The sequence below is a fragment of the Papilio xuthus genome, unplaced genomic scaffold (genome assembly GCF_000836235.2).
Source record: "Papilio xuthus unplaced genomic scaffold, Pxut_1.1 DF829129.1, whole genome shotgun sequence".
Classification (NCBI taxonomy): Eukaryota; Metazoa; Arthropoda; class Insecta; order Lepidoptera; family Papilionidae; genus Papilio; species Papilio xuthus.
In genome coordinates this window covers 2,342,307-2,362,460 of record NW_013529520.1, presented here as the reverse complement: position 1 = coordinate 2,362,460, position 20,154 = coordinate 2,342,307, and the positions used below count along the sequence as shown (strand labels likewise).

General features: G+C 32.3%; 2 protein-coding genes across 3 annotated transcripts; both read left to right on the top strand.

Moving 5' to 3' along the window:
- The first annotated feature begins 3,174 nt into the window (after positions 1 to 3,174).
- On the top strand, positions 3,175 to 14,200 carry LOC106120386 (uncharacterized). Its single transcript, XM_013315729.1, has 2 exons — positions 3,175 to 3,349; positions 12,346 to 14,200. Exon 2 carries the CDS (start codon positions 12,346 to 12,348, stop codon positions 13,252 to 13,254), a length of 909 nt encoding a protein of 302 aa, XP_013171183.1. The 5' UTR covers positions 3,175 to 3,349; the 3' UTR covers positions 13,255 to 14,200.
- Positions 14,201 to 16,049: 1,849 nt separating this feature from the next.
- On the top strand, positions 16,050 to 19,333 carry LOC106120394 (uncharacterized). Of its 2 annotated transcripts, XM_013315747.1 has the most exons (5): positions 16,050 to 16,193; positions 16,923 to 17,071; positions 17,128 to 17,153; positions 17,711 to 18,388; positions 18,994 to 19,333. In XM_013315747.1, exons 4-5 carry the CDS (start codon positions 17,711 to 17,713, stop codon positions 19,219 to 19,221), a joined length of 906 nt encoding a protein of 301 aa, XP_013171201.1. In that variant the 5' UTR covers positions 16,050 to 16,193; positions 16,923 to 17,071; positions 17,128 to 17,153; the 3' UTR covers positions 19,222 to 19,333.
- The last annotated feature ends 821 nt before the right edge of the window (positions 19,334 to 20,154 follow it).

Sequence of the window (20,154 nt, the reverse complement as noted above, 5' to 3'; positions counted from 1 at the left end):
CCAAAGAAGCGTAATCTTTGTACAGAACAATAACAACCTTATTTAGGTTTATGCCACACTATAGCAAAAGCGAAATGGAACCTAAGCGAAGAATAACTTAATATGACATTAGTATGGATTAGATTTTTTCCAGTAAACCATTAACCGAGGGCTTCTGAGTTCAAAATCCCCGTTTAAAACATATTATTATATCTGATGGTATAACCTAAGGTGGACATAAACGTTGTATTATATTTTCTTATTTTATTCATGCTTGCGTATAACTCGGTTTGGCTCTTCTTCGCTTTCGCGGCTGTGTGTTACAGGCCTTAACGCTTACAAAGTGATAATGTCATGATGCTTAGTGCCGTTTAAATATTCGAAGGTTATATTTTAAAGGTTAGTTTATAAAAGTCATTTTATGAAAATCTGCGTGTTTATCAATATTTCATAAGTTAATTAATTAAATTTTATTACGAAGAGATTAATTCTTATGAAATTGATAGTCAATCGATTAAGAGAAATTATAAGTGGAGACGACATTGAAGAACATAGGAATTATTCAAACTTTCGTGAGATATTATATTCCGCGCGACGCGGACGCATCCGCGAACTAATACCAGTACCAGTAATCTTGATGAAGGGTCCCCAAAGGGCTCGAAACTAGTCAGTACCGCCACCGTGCGAATATACATGAGTGTTTAGCCGTTTTTATATCAGTTTAACATAGGAATTCTATGAGTCATATATACCACTAATATTTTTAGTATACTATACATCAATAGTTTATTCAGAACTAGCTGTCGCACGCGACACCGTTCGGGCAGGATTTAAAAAAAAAGTAGCCTACGTATTCTTCCAGGCTATGTTCTACATCTATACCCAATTTCAGCTGGATCCGTTGAGCCGTTCGGGAGATATCTTCAAACAAACATCCATCCATCTATCCATCCAAACATTCACAGTTATAATATTAGTAAGATAAACAAAAAACTAAATAGACACTATCCCCCTGATTAGGGAAAAATTAAACAAATTACATATCAATTTTCAAAATCGATTCTGTTGTCTGTACTAGCTAATTTCTATTGTAATAGTGAGATCGTGTAATGACTATTTCAGATTATATATATAGAATTACAAATCTTAAAGTTTCTATTATGACGCTAATGAATAAATTAATAGTTAATTTAGCATACCGTGAATGCGGTAACGTTTGTGGTAACACCTGGTAATTCTTAATTGAGTTAACGTATGCATACGAAGAAATGTTTGTGGGGAACGTTACAATGAAATACAAAGTATACGCTTGGTCATAGTCAATTCGTTTATCTATGCTCTTATTCCACTCTATATGGTGTTGGTTCAACAAATTTTCTTCTTTCTAATTGGATAAGAAGGCAAATGACGAGCGGATCACCTAACATTAATTGATTCGACAGACGTAGACATCCGCAACTCCAGTGGAACCACAGATGCATTGTTGGATGATAAGGGAATTTTATATTATTTGAGGTCATCAAAATCAATCTTTGTTCCCTCTGTTCTTGTGATCGACGCTGTGCAACTATCTCTTCTTAGGCGTACCCCTAATGATATACAACTATTTACGTTTTTATTATCTTATTTACCAGCGCATGTCACGGATCCGACACACAATTTGAGCTACCTATATTTCGTAATATAAATGGTAATTAAATTATTCAAACTTTCGTGAGGCATTATACTAAACTGATATAAAAACGGCTAAACACTCGCGTATATTCGGGCCGCGTCCGCGAAATAATACCAGTACCACTCATCCTAATGAAGGGCCCCCGATGGGCTCGAAACTAGTCGGTGCCGCCACCGGACGAATATACGTGAGTGTTTAGCCGTTTTTATATCAGTTTATGAACGGTAATGTTTTTGTTATAATTTTAATTACAAATAATAGCTCTCTAGCGCACTCTTGTGAATGCCAAAAAAGTATCGCAAAGTTCTTTCAGTACTGCAACCGTCACGTCATGTTTTTCTTTATTTTCAATCCTTATGTAGCTTTTATATATTTCCAGACAGAACTAATCGCAATAGCGGCATCTCGCTTACCGGTTTAGAAAATCTTGTCCCACTATAATCTGGTATTTAAACCTATATGTTTAGTTTATCTGTGTACATCATTAACAACGCATGACACTAGCTGTAGCGTCCGCTTTCCAGCCAGAAACACCGTAAGTGACACACATGGACACATATTTAACCTCAAACCTTTTTTGTTCAGTCCGTCGCTTCGTTGACTTTAAAAAGAGTACAATGTTTCAACTGTTTATGAAAAACAAAACGTTTTAGAGTTGATTGTCTATGATTACAAATAGTTGACCTGTTATCCAGTGGAGTCCAGAAGGCCTAATACGAATTTTGCGAGAATGTATACGTAATGTCATCGACAAAAATTGTATTATATTTGGACATAAATCTAATTTTTTCGAAAACGTAAACGCATACAAGTAATGGGGATTGGAAAAAATGAGCTTCTAATACCAATATCGATTCAATTTACCACAAAGTCAATGATAATGAAAAAGATAAAAAAAACTGCATTACAGTTCCGTTCCACACCTTTGCTAACGTACAATCTAATTTCTAAGTAAAGTATTAATCGTATACAATGATTTCATTTATTGAACGTATCCTACAAGGAATGATAACATGAACTTGTTTATACAGTACAATATACTACAGAGTGAAAAAAAATAGACAGGACATTAAGAAAAATAAACAAAAATAAAACTATACAAAATAAGTGTTTATATATGTCACATATTAATTTAAAGTTTTTTTTTATAAAAGTGAATGAACAGGAAGATAATCTGCAAAAAATAAAAAAATAATATTGTTTAAAAATATAACCTTTATATAAAAATCGAACAAATTAAAAGTAATGAAACCCATTTATTTAATCATACTTGACAATTATAACTATATTATATTTATAACATCAAAATACGTCATTTATACATATATACATAATCTATGTCAATGTATGTATGTAATTCATTTACCTTGATAGTAAAATTCCCGCCCTTATTTACATCGATAAAGCCATGACGCATTCAACACCGTGAACTTCAAAAGTACAACCGGTGTTCAACTTATCTAAGTAGGTATGTATTTGAGGAGTTCAGAAATACTAGCCGCTACCGTATAAGCGACCGCTTCGCTGTTGTAACGCCAGTACGTAGTCTAATGTGAGTTGGAACGATCGTGTAACGCATCCGATATTGTTATTACAAGTGAAAACGGAGCTTAAATCTAATAAACTTAGGACCAAAATGTGCTTATCGTTATAGTGTTTTGTATATTTTTGAAGGTGACATCTTAAAGGATAAAGGTGAGGAGCTTTTTTCATTCTATGTTTATTTAAGAGATGTCCTTAAATACTCGTAGTTTACGTGATTGTTTTGTTGTGATTTAAAATTTTAGACTTATGACTAAATATAATAGTAAAATATTACGAAACAGTATACATTTTATAATTTATTTTCCTTTTAAATGATTAAAACTGGTTTTATATTGTAATTTGGTATCAAAAAATGTTAATATTAAAAAAAAAAACAAATTAGTTCGATTTTTTCGATACAAAAGTTTTAAGAATAATTTTAAGCAACTGCATCCACTTTAATACTAAGTAGCAATTAAGATTTCAATTTCATAATGCATTAGATTTTAGCTCGTATAATAATTAATTTAAGTTTAAATCTCTGCTATAAAATATAAATGTCATAAATTGATGATATCATGGTTAATCAAATACATATATTGCTTTTTATTACTTACGATATTACGAAACATAACAAGCCTATGTGTTCTTCCACGCTATATTCTATATGTATGCCAAATTATTGAAATCAATTCAGCTGTTCTGGAGATACCTTCAAAAATCCATACATCTAAACATTCGCATTTATAATATTAGTAAGATATCAACCCACTACATATCCTATCTATTTTACTATTTTACATAGTAACTTGATCTTAAATATATTTATGTAGTCATGCTAAACGCAGACAACTTAGTCGTTATGAAGGTTAGAGACTCATCTAAAATTCAAACCTCGATACCAGACAATGCCATATATAAATTACTAGTGGTTGCCCGCGACTCCGTCCGCGCACAATAAAAAAAACATAATTAGTAGCTTATGTATTCTTCCAGACTATGCTCTACATGTATGCCAAATTTCATCAAGATCCGTTCAACCGTTCTGGAGATACATTTAAACAAACATCCATCCATCTAAACATTCGCATTCATAACTATATATACATTCATTTATCATATTTTTAATAAAGTGCATTTCATATCCAAAAATATATATATATATATACAAAACATATTATATAATATTAAAAACAGAACACCACCGGCTGCGGAATCCCATGACTCAAACAACAGTCAGTCAGTGGTCAGGGCTGCAGAGACAGGAAGCTTCTCACGATGCGCGCGGTTTCTAGGATAACTGCCTTTTGTATCGGGTCCTTAATTCAACTGTGTAGCGAGAGCTTCTTAAGATGCATTTATAATATTAGTACAATTTTGTAGATTGATTTTCTTACATTGAAACAATTATGTAGATCACTATATAACAATACACACTAATAATGTATTAACGGCATTGTTGTTGTTATATTTGACTATTTCTACATATGATTCCCAATTTAATATTAATTTATAATGCCCATATCAAAGTTATGGAGGCCATAACCTTAGAATCTTCAGATTCAACAACATCTGGCCATCGCTATACTCAATTAAAATTGAGATACAATGATGTCAAAAGGAGCCCTAAGGCACTTCGAAATAAGGATGATTTTGCCTTGCTTAGGTAAGACACTCGCCCTCTCCCCTGATATATTTATAATTGCTAACATATGGTTCTTGCTATTTGAGTGTTAGAAATATATTGCAAACAATAACGCTTTTTCAAGAGAATAGTCTAGCAGAAGAACTGCAGATTCGTCTCCGGTTTTTAATGAAAGGGCTCAGTCAAATAAAAATACAACTGTATAACAGACTACTGTAATTCATCATAAAATATACAAAAACTTATACGATAAAACTTTGGTAGTGTGTTCTTACGACACCAGTAACAAAATTAAGTTTATAACTTTACACTTTTGTTCAAATATTGTATTTTGTTTGACGTAAAAAAATCTTTTCTAAACAGAACTGCAACCCAACACAATTGATCTATCCTTGATTTTAGAGAGGTACCAAAAATAATATTCGATATGACGCTAATCTACCATTGTTATTTTGCGGGCTTGAAAAACAATGTCTTTATCTAGGCTTCTCAGAGCGCCAAACGATTTCCAACCCACATAAATGTATACGAAGCAATTAAGCGTTTCGTGACTAAGAAGGCCAAACGAATAAGGTTTTACTGGTTTAAAACATTAGTAGCCAATTATGAATAGAGCGTTGACCTTTACAAATCTTCAATTGTTTTTTATTGTTACGTTTACAACATTTTTTTAGATTATTTTTTGTTTTTAGTGTTCTTAAACGAGGTCAAATCATAAACCCAACACATTTCTAAATTAAAAATAACAATTAGGCAACGTATTTTTTTCTCTTTCAATTTTAAGATAAAAAGCTTCAATTTCTTACCGGCAAAAAAAATACGTGCTTAGCAAATGGATAGTGAACAGGAAATAATAAACGTGACCGGATAACAGATACAGCTTAGTTAATTACACCTGTCCTTTTTATACTTTACTTCGTGAGCTTATTGCTATGATATTTATCGAGAAAACATTGCTCTTGACTTTGCATGTAACAAGGATGTCTTTTTGCCGCTATTGAACTAGTTTTTTCCTGTACAAGGAAAACCTAAAATCAAAACGGATTTTATAAATATCCTGTTTTATCAAATGGCAAAATATTTGTAGGCTTTTTTATTAGAAATGTAGAAATTCTAAGGGATTTGTTTTTTGATTTCTTGACACATTGTTGTCTTTACACTCTGTTGGATTAATTAAAATTAAAAGACATTCTGTCGGATTAATGGGTAAACTTAATTTTTACTAATATTATAGATATGAATGTTTGGATGTTGTTTGGATGGATGTATGTGGGTTAGAATTAATACCCAGAACGAGTCCATGGATGTCGCTCAAATTTGGCACAGATGTAGAACATAGTCTGGAAGAACACATAACACGTAACACTAATTAACTTTTTTTAATACATCGCGGACGGATATAAAATATTTTTATCTGTACCTAATCAATGATATGGACATTGATTTTATTTATGTATGTTTTAATATAAAAATATATTAGTTTTTGTGTATAAAAGAATTAATTTAACCAACATTATGTACTTATTTGAAATGCGCTACATTCATAATTGTTGCCTGTAATAAGTTATAGTCGCAATGCAATTCTAACATATTAAATAAGTTTGCAGTTATTTTTTAAATACTCTATTAACTTTGTTATTTTATGATAAGGGTGTTATTATATTGTTCTCTTGTTTTTAATTTATCACACACTTTTAAATGAAAAAATTATAAAAGGCAAAACTAAATAATATGTAGATGAAAATGAAAAGGTAAATACGTAACTACGACATCTGAATCGAAAAGTTTTGTATTCTAATGGCCGCCTTAAAAGCATTCATTTTATGTTACCTATTGCCTTCTCATCTTTTACAAGTTTGAACGATTTTGCATGGCATCAGGTCAATAGCGGTCAAGATTACTTAGTACCAAAATAGGCCCGTCACCGCAGGGTTTTGCCGCCGGTCACATGGTGGTCGAATAGAAATCGCCACGATTTTTCCATGCTATTTACCTCGTTTGTAAATGTATTCTGTAACTTAATATTAAAACACAGTTGTCAATTGACGTAATAAGCAATATATCTTGTGTTAGTTACTTTAAGAAATTGGATCATCTATTAAAGTCAATCATTTTGATTGAGGCAAATGAAATATACCAAGGTTTTTACCAATGAAATCATCATACCAATTTAGTCGAGTCTATGTCAATATTCTATAAAAATGTTAAGTAAACATGCCTAATGTAATTTAATGAATTTATGTGAACATTAAATACGAATCCATTTGATGATTTGGTTGTTGGTACTGACTTATTTTCGGATAGTGTCGCTTATTTTTAAAGGTAAAAAAATGCGATGAGATTGAATACGTTCTTGTTTAACATATTAAAGTAAAAATCGTATTTTTCACTGGTAAATCACTTTGAATATTTACCATATTTTTAACATAACAATGAGTACAAAAATTGTAAAGTATTATAACGTCCGGTGAAAGTTTTTTTAGACGTTAAAATCAGCACTATATACGATAATTTCTGTCTATGTGAAAGTTAGAATGTCATAAAAAATCATATTTTTAATATTGCAATTACTATCTATACGAAAAATATTTTAAAAAATATGTCTGCCAATTTGTTATGAACAAATATTGGTATTTGCGGTAACCTAAGTAACCTTGTTAATGTATTCTAGTTGTAATCCTCACTATATATCTATGTTCCATCGTAGGTTGATTCCAGTATTCCAGCACAAGAAAACAGAAACTTACATCGATTTAAATCGCTTATCCTTAAAAACAAAGTATGAGGCAAGATTGCTCGGATAATTGTATGACAAAATAATTTCTGTAGACTGAAATAATAATTATAACATGCATAATGTTAAGGTAATATTTAAAAAAAACTAAATTAATAGCCTATATGTTCTTCCAGACTATGTTCTGCTTCATCTATATAAATTATATCGAGATCCACGCAGCCGTTCTGGAGATACCTTTTAAAATTATCCATCTAAACATTCGCATACGTAGTACCTACGAAGTATTAATTGTAATAGTAAGGAACTATTACAAAGTAAGATAATAAATAGTAAGATTGGGGGCTGATATTATAACATTTTAAGTCAATGAAGCCTTAGGATTTAGAACATCGGCAATAAAACATGTATGTAAACCGCCTCGAGAACAAATCACGTCACGCAAAAACCGGTCGCTACAGCCGGTATTCAACTTATGTTTGTATTAAGATTCCTTCCGAGCTTGCGATGCTTTTACGTTATATAGTTTTGTCGTTATTTATTGCACGACTGACAGTAGGGTAATGAATTTCGCAGGTATGTTAGTATTTTTGGGTATATTTATGTTACCTTACAATTAAAGTGACAGTACATAAATTTAGCACTATATTTAATGGATATTATTAGGCAGAGTCGTCTTTCTGAGGAGTATTGATTACGAAGTTATTGTGTGTGAACATCCTTCCTTCCAAGACCCTTACACAAAAACTTAACTCGTATCCATCGTTCTCTGCATTCTTCACAATTTATAATTTTTACTTATATTATAAATGCGAATATTTGTATGGATGGATGTTGCTTAAAAGGTTACTGCAGATCCACTCATCTGATCTTGGTCAAATTTGTCATAGTTGTAGAATATGTAGTCTGGAAGGACATATCGGACGGAGGCGACAGCTGGTCTCACATATTCATAACAACATGCTCTCTAGAATTGCTATAATTTAAATTATTACATTTAGTACGATACTTAAATTACTTTGTTTTTAATAATTATAGTATGAAATAAGATGATAATTTAATTCGATGGTTGTTAATCCTTGTACTTCCAAAGGTACTAAATATAACCTTTGCCTATAAATTATATGTAAAAACGTTGTTGGCCCTGAAGATATACACGGAATGACCTGTCACTAATAGTATCAAGATCTAAACTGCAATAAAATTCTTAAGGTCTAGTTATAGCTTTATAATTTATTGACTTGTAATTTAAACATTATTTACAAATCTACTAGCTTTCGCACGCGACTCTTACGGCACAGAATTTAAAAAAAAATAATTAGTAGCCTATGTCTTCTTCCAGGCTATGTCCTACAACTTTTAGATTCATGCAGCCGTCCTGGAGATATCTTGTAGCATCCATTCATCCATCTATCCATCAAACCGTCCTAATATTCGCATTTTAAAATATTAGTAAGATGTAATATTTATGATGAACGAGGATCGAACATTACACCGCGTCTCAACTTGCCTGACACAAATTGTTACATAAATAAAATTCCTCAATCCATTTAAATAGTATGTAAACTATTTCCATCCTACTTACACACTTACATCATTCGATTGTAGACACACAGCGAAATTGAAGTCGTGAGAAAGTTCTTTAAACCGAACTGAAATAGACTATCGTAATTATAGCGCCAAGGAAACGAACAAACAGTGCTGTACACTAAATTATAATCTGTTGATAAAATCTCAGCGCTTACAACATCTTTAGGGTTCCGTACATCATAGGAAAAAAACGGAACCCTTATAGGATCACTTTGTTGTCCGTCCGTTCGTCTGTAAAGACCCCTTTTTTTAAAAGAAATGCCCATTAAATACTTAAATTATTTTTCTTACCAGCGTTTATGGCAATTTTTCTTGACGAAAAATTCATAATATTCAAAACTTCGACTTCTATAGGCATAAATATTTCAGTAATTTAATTTTGCAATAAAATCTTTAGCAGTCCCATAGATCTTCGCGACCTTGTATTTTGTAGGCAGTTGCGACGCTCGTCGACTTATAAACGATACTTGTGTTAAAACCTGATTCACGACAAATATTTTTTAACTACTCATTTTTTAACAATGAATTTTAAATATGAATGGAATGAATTCAAATATCTTGAGGACTGATATAGATATATATGTAAGAGTACATACTAGTAGAAAATGCACACTGTATATATGTTAGTATATTAAACTGCTTAATCTTACTAATATTACAAATGCGAGTGCTTATTAAAGTGTGTGTGTGTGTGTGTGTGTTAATATATGGATTGATGTGTGTTAGGATCTTCAGAACCACTAAATGGATCTTTCTAAAATTTGGCATAGATCTAGAAATAGTATAAGAATAGGTAAATATGTACCTACTAGTTAGATTCTCTTTTATTTTACTACGTCATAAGACTTGCCGTCGCCTAAATGACATATCAATTTTAAAATGAATATTCCTATATTTAATTCACATACAAAAGTCGTTTGACTGCAGAATCGTAACTACTATAATAGTTCTACAAAATGTTTATGAAAATCGGTGTTTCGAAATTCGAATTTCGAAGAAAACGAAAATTTTTCTGGCCAAAATATCGGAACGTGATTTTCCTTAATATCGGCTTTTGAAGGAAAATCATCACAAAAATTACCCATTCGTTTATTATTGCGCCATATATACTTGTATTAGCTAAGTTCATGACTTGGCAATAAGAATGATAGATATATTAAAATAATTAACAACTTATAGAACCTTGGTTTTAACATTTATTATTAATGTCTAAGTCACCAGAGATGCCGCTAATGTGTGACTGCAGTTCAAAGAACTTTTCTTTATTTCTTTTTCATCATCATACTACAAAAGTTCCTTAATGATATTAAAGAAACATTTTGTATAGATTGCATGTAATTTTAAAGCTATTTATACAATATAACATATATTTTAAACTATGTTTGAGCAACTTTTGTGAAATTCTACAGAGGTTCAATCATCGGTGATTTATGCAGTCAACAAGCATAGGCCGAATAGAATGTCTTATACATAATGATTTCATAATTAGACGACAAATGCGACGTATAATAGGTTTTGAAATGTATAACGTGATTATGTATTCGATTTCGATATGTCAAGGTCATCATCGTGAACGTTAATTCTTTAGTATTCTAAAAATTGTTAAATTACATAATGTATTAAAATTTTACATACATATATCAAAATCTTATAATACAACAAATTTTATTGCAACAAACTAAGTGGAAACCGTACACTAACCATTGGTTTCTGAGACCAACATCTCCGTATTAAACATATCGTCATTCCTGTCATTATCTTTGACAAAATATATAACATTACTAGCTATCGCCCGTGACTCCGTCCGCGCGGGATTAAAAATAGATGTTGGCCGATACTTAGACCTACTCAATATGCTCACAAAATTTCATGAGAATCGGTCAAGCCGTTTCGGAGGAGTATGGGAACGTAAATTGTGACACGAGAATTTTATATATTACATGTTTTTTACTTTGGTCTCCGAAGAACACGGTAAGTGCAACGACCTTGCAGGCATCAATAGAATGTGCACGACCTATCAAAAAACTATTATACTCACGAACTTCATATATATCGCAAGAATCCGTATTTATAGTTAAGCTCCGCATTTTGGAAATGAACAAAGACCAAATATTTATAACTAACATTGTAAAACATTAGATGAGAATAATACAATTCTCACATATTTGCGGTCAGATTTGCTAAAACGTTAACTGGTCATGGTCACTATTTGGTATACATCGAGGAAGTCAAAAGGTCATATGCAACACGCAATGACAATACTAAGAAGTTAATAACAATTGCAAACAAATAAATTTGACCTATAACAATAAATACATGTTGAAGTATTGCGTTAAGAAGATATGTACTTCTTAGTGATCTGTGACGAAGCATATGTCTTTAGCAAATGTCTATAAACAAATTCTGGTGATAATAAATGTACATAGGCTTACCGTATTCAAAAGGATTCTATAGTTAGAAATAAAAAAAGTTGAAGATAAGAACGAACAAAGAACACTACGTATACAAACCTCTGATGTTAGTTTAAGATGTTAAATTTGACCATGAGGTTGATATTATTTTTATGATATAGTTTATAACAAAAACACTACCAAGCGATCCATTGAACAAGATTTAGAATATTTCTTTAGATTAAAGTTATTCAATTTATAATATTAAAAGGAATAGATCCTTTATTATTTCCATCCCCGCCATACACATATACAGAGAGTACATTCTTATTACTTCATATTTGTTAACTCAAGAAATGCAGCAATGAATAACAGAATTTACAATCTACACACAGACGACCAACTAGACGACCTACACGCAGGGCATCCATTCTTTTTCCATCGAACACAATACGTCAATTCGCGTGACATTATCAGAATCGAGGCCTACCCATCGATTGCGTCGGAGTTGATGATCTCACTCCTCAAACACGATTGTCTAATTCACCTCGTGGAATTTGACAGCCATGTTAATTCAACGCACGATTTATTAATAATAATGATTTCCTTAAAAGTTACAACATACAATAGAATTTTTCATTTTCGGTTACTGACTTTTTTGGTCAAAGCCTCCGAGTGTACACATAGAACTTCTAAAATACAAACTTAACATTTTTGACGTGAACTTCAGGGGCACAAATTTATTGGGGATTATATACATAACCTTAATTTGGACAAAACAATAATTCTTGGATCTTTTCAATTTCAGATGGTGAAGCTGACTGTCATCTTGATCGGTGTATTGGCAATTCATTTTATCAATGGCGCACCAAACGAAAAGGTCAAGGATTTGCACAGATCAGGACATCATGAACCAAAACTAAACGACGAGAGTTACTCAGAAGTCGAGAACGACGAGGGCGATAGCAAGAGGGAAACACAGAGACAAAAAAGATGGTACAATAACTTCCCTTATACCCCATCCTACGTTAGACCTTATGACCAAGGCTCCGAGTTGGAAGACAATTTGTCATATATAAGGTTGCGTTTACAAGAAATACTGGACATGGCAAAATCACCGCCCCCTCCACCACCTCCGCCAGCCTTCTACCCGGTTTACGTTCCAATATACATCCCGCAACCGCAATGCGGATGCAATCCCACCACTACCGAGGAACCTACGACAAAAGCGCCTACAATAAAACCTACCACGACCACACCCAACGAAACCGTCCCAAATCTGCACGAAAGACTGCCAGAAATGGAAGACGAACGTCAAAATTGGGGAATTTTAGTTAACAATACTTTATCCGATTATGATGATGATGATGGAAGCAGACCTATTTCATTAACGCCTATTATACCTGGCGACGACGATGGAATACCAGCTCCTCCCGTAGAACATGGAAGCAAACAAGCCGATATAAACGATGTTGAAACTTCACTACTACTACAACAAACTACAACTGCCAGTCCTGTTATATTCGAAGAACCTTCAACGCCTGCGGGTCGGCCTGATGCTTGTGACAGTGCAATAATGAGCTGCTGCTTCGGACTGGACAGAACGTACAAATGCGTGCAATCACGAGGTTGCCGGGACCGTTCTATAGGTCCAAACCCTTGCAATCGACAAACCGTACTTAGTGTCTTGTCACGGGTTCAAAGTTACTACGGTTGAACATTTAGCTTATAACAATTGATAGTCATTAGTTTATTTTATGTATGTATAAATAAGTCAATGAAAATTAAACGGTTTCTACGTTATTATTGTCACGTTAATCATGCAAAGATTAAATAAAATTTGAATTTATGTCAAAGCTATTTCAAGCTACCGATGAAAAAATCATTTGAATCCAATTTGAAATAAAAAGTACAATTTTAAATTAGCCTAAAATTCAAATATATTGTAAAGCTTAAAATTTTATTTAAGACATACTGGCTTATGCACTATTTACAATCAGTGTCATGAAGATGCTGCAATTGGGGACAAAATGGAAACTTTATGTAGATGGCGCCAGCGGCAACAATTCTTTCTGTTTGTCTTTCTTTATCTGTCAAAGTTTTTGCACGCAAATGCTTTGAATGAAAGACAATAGGCAATGACTTTTATTATCACCGTGTTAACAGCTTTTAAGCCGATGCCGATCATGCGACATCTATAGTTCGAAAAAAGCAGTTTTTCCCTCCATTGAAGTTAAATCAAACAGTTTCATATTTGTCCCCAATTTACATCATGATTATTACAAGAGGTGCCAAATGTAACATTAATAACAATAAAATCTAGTTTTTATATTCTGTAAATATTGTGCAATTGCGTTTTAAAACATATATTTTGTAAAAGGAAAAACGTTTTGAAAAAAAAACAATTATATATTTCGATGTTTGCTACTAGCATGGCTTTAGCTTCGCATATTATATGTATTCATTATTTATTGCTCAACGATAAATTAAAAATGAAATATTAAAAATAATATAAAAAGTGTGGTGTACTTTAAACCCCTTAAACGATGTTATCATATTAAGATATCAATTGTCCTGTTTGGTACAAAAAAAGTGCACCCAATTTAAGATACATATTTTTTACACGATGACGTAGTTTAAAATATATAAATCAATGCTTTATCCTTATTTAGTTTTTATTGTTATCCGGCCTTTTTTGATTTCGCAATAGCCAATTAATAAATAAAAGTAAGTCAATATGTCATTACAAATGAAGTTTTATTTTAACCATATTAATTATCAGAAACAGATATAAGTTTTTTTTTATAACAATACTACTCTAGGATATATGAGACCTCTTGAACAAGACAAAACGCAGATTACATCTATATCGGATTCCTACCAAAACACTAAACTATAGGCAAACTACAAGATAGACTAAAACTTGTGAAGTTTTATCCCATTTAAGGCAGTAATTACAAAGCTCTTTCATGAAGAAGTGATTCACACATTTTAATCAGAACGCCTGTCATTCTATTGCCGCAATTACGCAGAACTAGGATCTTGCGTATAGCAAAAAGAAGGGATACAACGTTTCTTACCATAATAATATTCCTTTCTTGTTATTTCTATCTAAAAAAATAAAATTAAAAGCAAATTTATAAAAGATTCAACCGTGAAGTTTAACAGTCGTAAGACTAGTGTAATTTCTTCTTTTTCTTTTACAGGATAAATATCTACATTAAACAACTTGAAATGCCAAATAAAACCCGTCCTCTTGAGAATGTATTGTGCACGTGACGTTGACGTTCATTTGGTTTGTGTTAAAGGCCAGTACTATACGTGAACGTGATTTAATCATATATTTGAACATTTATTTTTTTATTATAATAATCAATGCAAATCATACTTCAATTTCGTTGAACTTATGAATTAATAAACAATTCCTGACAGCTGCATCATATTTATTAAAAACTTGGCTTTATAAACATTTAAACTATTGCGATTTTTTTTATTCTAGCTGTTGCCCGCGACTTCGTCCTCATTGTATTATAATTGTTCATCGTTCATCCATTCGTGTTATTTTCTTAAAAGGGGTTCAAACATTTTGATTTACCTATTATATTATATAAGTATTGTTATCATATTTAATTTCAGATGTTAAACAATTTTGTCTTAATTGTAGCAGTTTTATCCCTATTAAACCTTTACTAGAAATCAGTTGTTTCACATCTACTGGCTGCAACAATCTTGACTTTAAACAAAACATTTGCAGTCCCACGAATATTTTGAACATTATTGAAAGATTTCGTATTTATCACCAAACTAATAAAACATGATCCCTTTTTATGATACCTAAATTATTGCAGTTTTATTTTTAATTATATTAAACCGTAGTTATATTATTTGATTTTTTGTAGATCTTCTAGGTGTCATGAAAGAAAAAAAACATCTGCTGATATCTTACTAACATTATAAATGCTAATGTTTAGATAGATGGATGTTTGTTTGAAGGTATCTCCACAACTGCTGAACGGATCTCGATGAAATTTGACATGCATATAGAACATAGTCTGGAAGAAATCACAGGCTACTAACCATGTTTTTATTAATTCTGCGCGGACGGAGTCGCGGGTTACAACTAGTATGTCATAAATAAATCAGTTACATTTTGCAATGTAGATATCGCGGTGCTCGGGTCGAATTATTTATTACAGTGATATTTATTATTTTAGATATGCTACAAGTAGATAATATGTATTGTTCTATCTGTTCTGTCTTGTTATGGAGAGAAATAAATTTACTATAATAAATATTTTCATGTAAACTTTATTGATAAAATCACTGAGAAATTTTTTTTTAATCAGCCTGTGTAGCCATGAGAAGGAGAACTGTATGTAGCACTATTGACGTCCAAAGCGAACTTAATGATGAACGATTGCACATAAAGTAATATAATTTAAAACTTTTTATATTTAAAAGCAACAATACTAGAAAACCGGATTTTTACTTGCAATCTTTAGCTCTGTTAAGTGGTTAATGTCAGTATTCTCGCTAACCTTCAAAGGATCGGATGTTTTCGGAAAACCTATGAACACCTGCGATGAATATATTCTGATATCTTTGCAAAAAGTTCAACTTAATTGCTAATAAAAGGGGATCAAACATAGTATCAAGGTGAGACAATATTTTAATTCCATTTTCAAATTACAGTATTTTTTAATTTAAGAAATGATTCTTAAAATTTATATGAACATTTTCGTCAATGATATAAGTAGAATTAATAAGTTAATAAAAATAAAATAAAATAGCCTTTTATTCAGTTCTGCTTACAAGTTACAATAAAATAACATATATAAATTAAGTTTGTAAGTATGGAGTATAATATTCAAAGTTGAAATATAAATGTTAATAAATAAGTAAAAAAAACGTTAATAAGTTACAAAAATTAATTAAAATGGTTACTTGCGTTTATGTTTTCTTCATTCATACATTGATGTAGGCATCATTTTTAATTTTGTTATTTTTTCGGGATACTTTTCCTCCTTTTAATGTTGACATCAACAATTCTTTTGAAAATTATGATCTATAGAACATAGTCATGATATCAGAATCCTTTGCTTTGTTTCACATGCCTACGTCATTCTCTAAAAAACATAATAACGTAGGTCTGAACAACTTCATTAAGGAAAATAAGACAAGTTTCCTCATTTTTAAACTCATATTGATTTAATCTTGGTTTATAAAAATTGTATTTAAGTACTCTTTATGTTTTCTAATATATTGCTCATTATAAACGAAATAAAATTAGCATTTTTTCGTTGACAATTGCCTTTTACTTCTTAGCTCTTGATATTGCAAAAATTGGAGAGGAAAATAAAGTCCGTGTCCATATTTGTCCTGCAGTTATCCTCATAAAATACCAATGACGCACAGGACAATATACTTACGACAAAGGAGAAGTATTGCTTTCAATAAACAGTTAAAACCAAGCTACTAGTTTCTTTGCTCCTGTGTAACATTCTCTTAGAAATTATATAAAATATTTCAATAAAATACTTATTTAAGATTACCTCTTAGATTAGAACTTGCTTTCTTTCAATACTTGGAAAGTTTTGAAGTTAATTGTTTATTACGGTGAGTACATATCTTATATATAAAATTCTCGTGTCACAATTTTCGTTCCCATACTTCTCCGAAACGACATGACCGATTCTCATGAATCTCATTTTGTGAGCATATTGAGTAGGTCTGAGAATCGGCCAACATCTATTTTTAATCCCGCGCGGACGGAGCCGCGGGCGACAGCTAGTATTATATAATAATTTATTATATCTTTTATTTTGGTTCCGCTCCGAATATTCTGTACTTTGAGTCCACACCAATAAAATCTAATATTCGTTTCATTAACTATATTTGAGTTTAATAACAAATTGTGAAACCCAAAAAGTATAAATGATTTATTTCTAGAATACTGTAACAGATATGAAGTAACAAATACGTGGTAAAGATTTTGTCAGTCACCAATTTAACATTGTTAAATGTCTTTGCTCTCACAACAACAAAACTAAGATAAATAACTATCGTAAATTTAAACTTTTTTATCATCTATAAATGTTAAAAATGTAACTTCTAACTCATAACTATAGATATTGACTACAGTTCTAACGTGAAACATTTTTGTATTTTTTCAGATGGCTATCAATTGTGTTGCGAAATTACTTGCAATTTGTTTTTACGTAACAAGTGTTATTGCATGGAACTCACCTCATGAATATGATCAAATCAAAAGCCTATCAAACCAAATCGAAAACTTGAAAAGTTTAATAAACCAGCCAAATACACCATCATATAAATATGATTATGCACCACCAGTACCTTGGGATAACAACTACAAGAATTCAGATTACCAAAGATATTTAAAACAACAGTATATACTACCAATACTTAATTCTTTAACCGATATCTCACAACAGATTATTAGAAATATCAACGACAAAACACAGCAGCAAAATATTAACGTACCATTTACAATTCCAACAAGACCTAATTTCGGAGACGTCAGAGACCAATCTTCACTATTTAACCCGTCATTTGGTACTGCTAGTGGTTGGGGTGCAGCTTCATATGGAGAGTCTCAAGGTCAAAACGGTGGAGGGAGCAGTTACAGCCTTTCAAATCCAATATCATTTAATTCACCATATTCTGGTGGATTCGGTTCCTTAAAGCCACCAGTTATACCATCAAGATTCCCAAGTATATCAAATCGACATCCCGGAGAGTATGACGATAATCGAAATTGGGGGCTTGTCGCTGATGATGATGCAATAACTACACCTAAGCCACCACAGGAATGTAAATGCGAAGAACAAGTAAGTAAAGCTAAAAATATATAAGAACATTTAATAAAATTAAGCGTAAAAAGTAAGGACGTATTTTGTCAAAGATATGGTTAAGATATTGCTATTCTTTTCGTGAATTTAGATAAGACGGCTTATAGAGATTCATACATCTCTTACATCAACTATGCATACTGTGTCAACCCTTCGTGAAAGCAGCAGACTGATGAAAATAAATATTTGTATGTTTGTCTCCTAAGCGTTTTTAAACCACACGACCGATTATGAGGAAATGTATAAGTAAAATATAATAAAAATGTTCAATCGGATTAAATATTATTTTTGACTAGCTGCCGCTCGCGACTCCGTCCGCGAGAAAAAAAAACATAATTAGTGGCCGGCAATTATTCGAATTTTTCTCACCTTTTAAACCATCCCTAGACCTTCACAAACATTTAAAGATCAAGATAAGATAAAGCCGTTCAGCCGTTGTCGAGACTAACGAACAGCAATTGATTTTTATATATATGTATAGATAAAAGATGTCTTTTGCTTTTATTATGACTTTACTATGTTATTTTCTGTCAATTAACAAACGTAAATAAATGTAATTAAAATTATGTATTTTACTATTCTAGAACAAAAACATAACATCGTTAGCAGAAAAATTAAAGCTGAAGACTACAGAAGCAAATCCAGTGACTTGCAAAGCGGTAATTCTGCTTTGCTGCGTCCCAGGGAACAATGAGGAGCACCGAAAGGAGTGCTTCTCAGAGCACGGATGTCCACGAAGTTATTCCACAGGAATCGCATGCCTTCCCGTTCTTATCCAAGCCGTGTACACAGATATATACGGAAAACTTTGAAGAATAAGTTTTTTTATCAGCACCGGCAACATTAAATACTTTAACTCGAATACTTTGCTTATATAAATTCATACAGATTAAATATTTTTAAATTAAAACTATCGACGGTAAACGCTCATTCTCTTATTCATCCCACTTTCTTTTCCTTGTAGACTTACTTTTTTAATGTAATCGGATCTCCTAACTTTAAGTGACTGCCAATCAATAAGCTTCTCATTAGCTTATTGATTAGCAGTAAAGAGGAGTGTTGCCATCTCACATAGACAGAAAAAGAATAAAAGGCTATTATGTTTTCTAATATATCCTCTGTGTGTAGTAAAATAGGACGGGAATTAGGTATTTAAGTAAACAGTCAGCAATTCATATGTTTACTCTAATCGTGGTGAATATTATACTGATTCTTTATTTAGGTCAAATATTACCAAAGCGCCTGTCATTTTCGTGCAGCAATTTCGAAATACAAATTATCAGAACGATAAAATTGAAAGTATAGTGAAAGTCCGTTTGGAAGATAAGACTTTTAATTAATTGAATAATATTACAGTGTAGTACGTAATCAATACATCGTTGTTAGGACAGCGGCGGCGTCCCGGCAGTCGTGCGCGTACGCGTGTTTACAAAGTCAAGGCTCGCGGCTAACTAAGGGAACGGGGGAACTACGGCGGGCGCGCAGCCGGGCGGAATGCCGGGACGGAGGCGGGGCGCGAACAGTTCGTGAGGTGGCGTGATGTCGACGCGGTGCTATAACCTCCCCCCCCAAGTCACTAGCACGACCCGGCGGTGACTTGGCCGGACGACCTCGTCGACGCGCATGTTCGATCGCGGTCGATTCTCCTACGTAAGGAGTCAGAGCACTGGCGTGATACTTGCCCCTAATGGCACCAGTACTATCGACAACTACAAATGTAGTTGGACTAACAACCTGTGAGACCT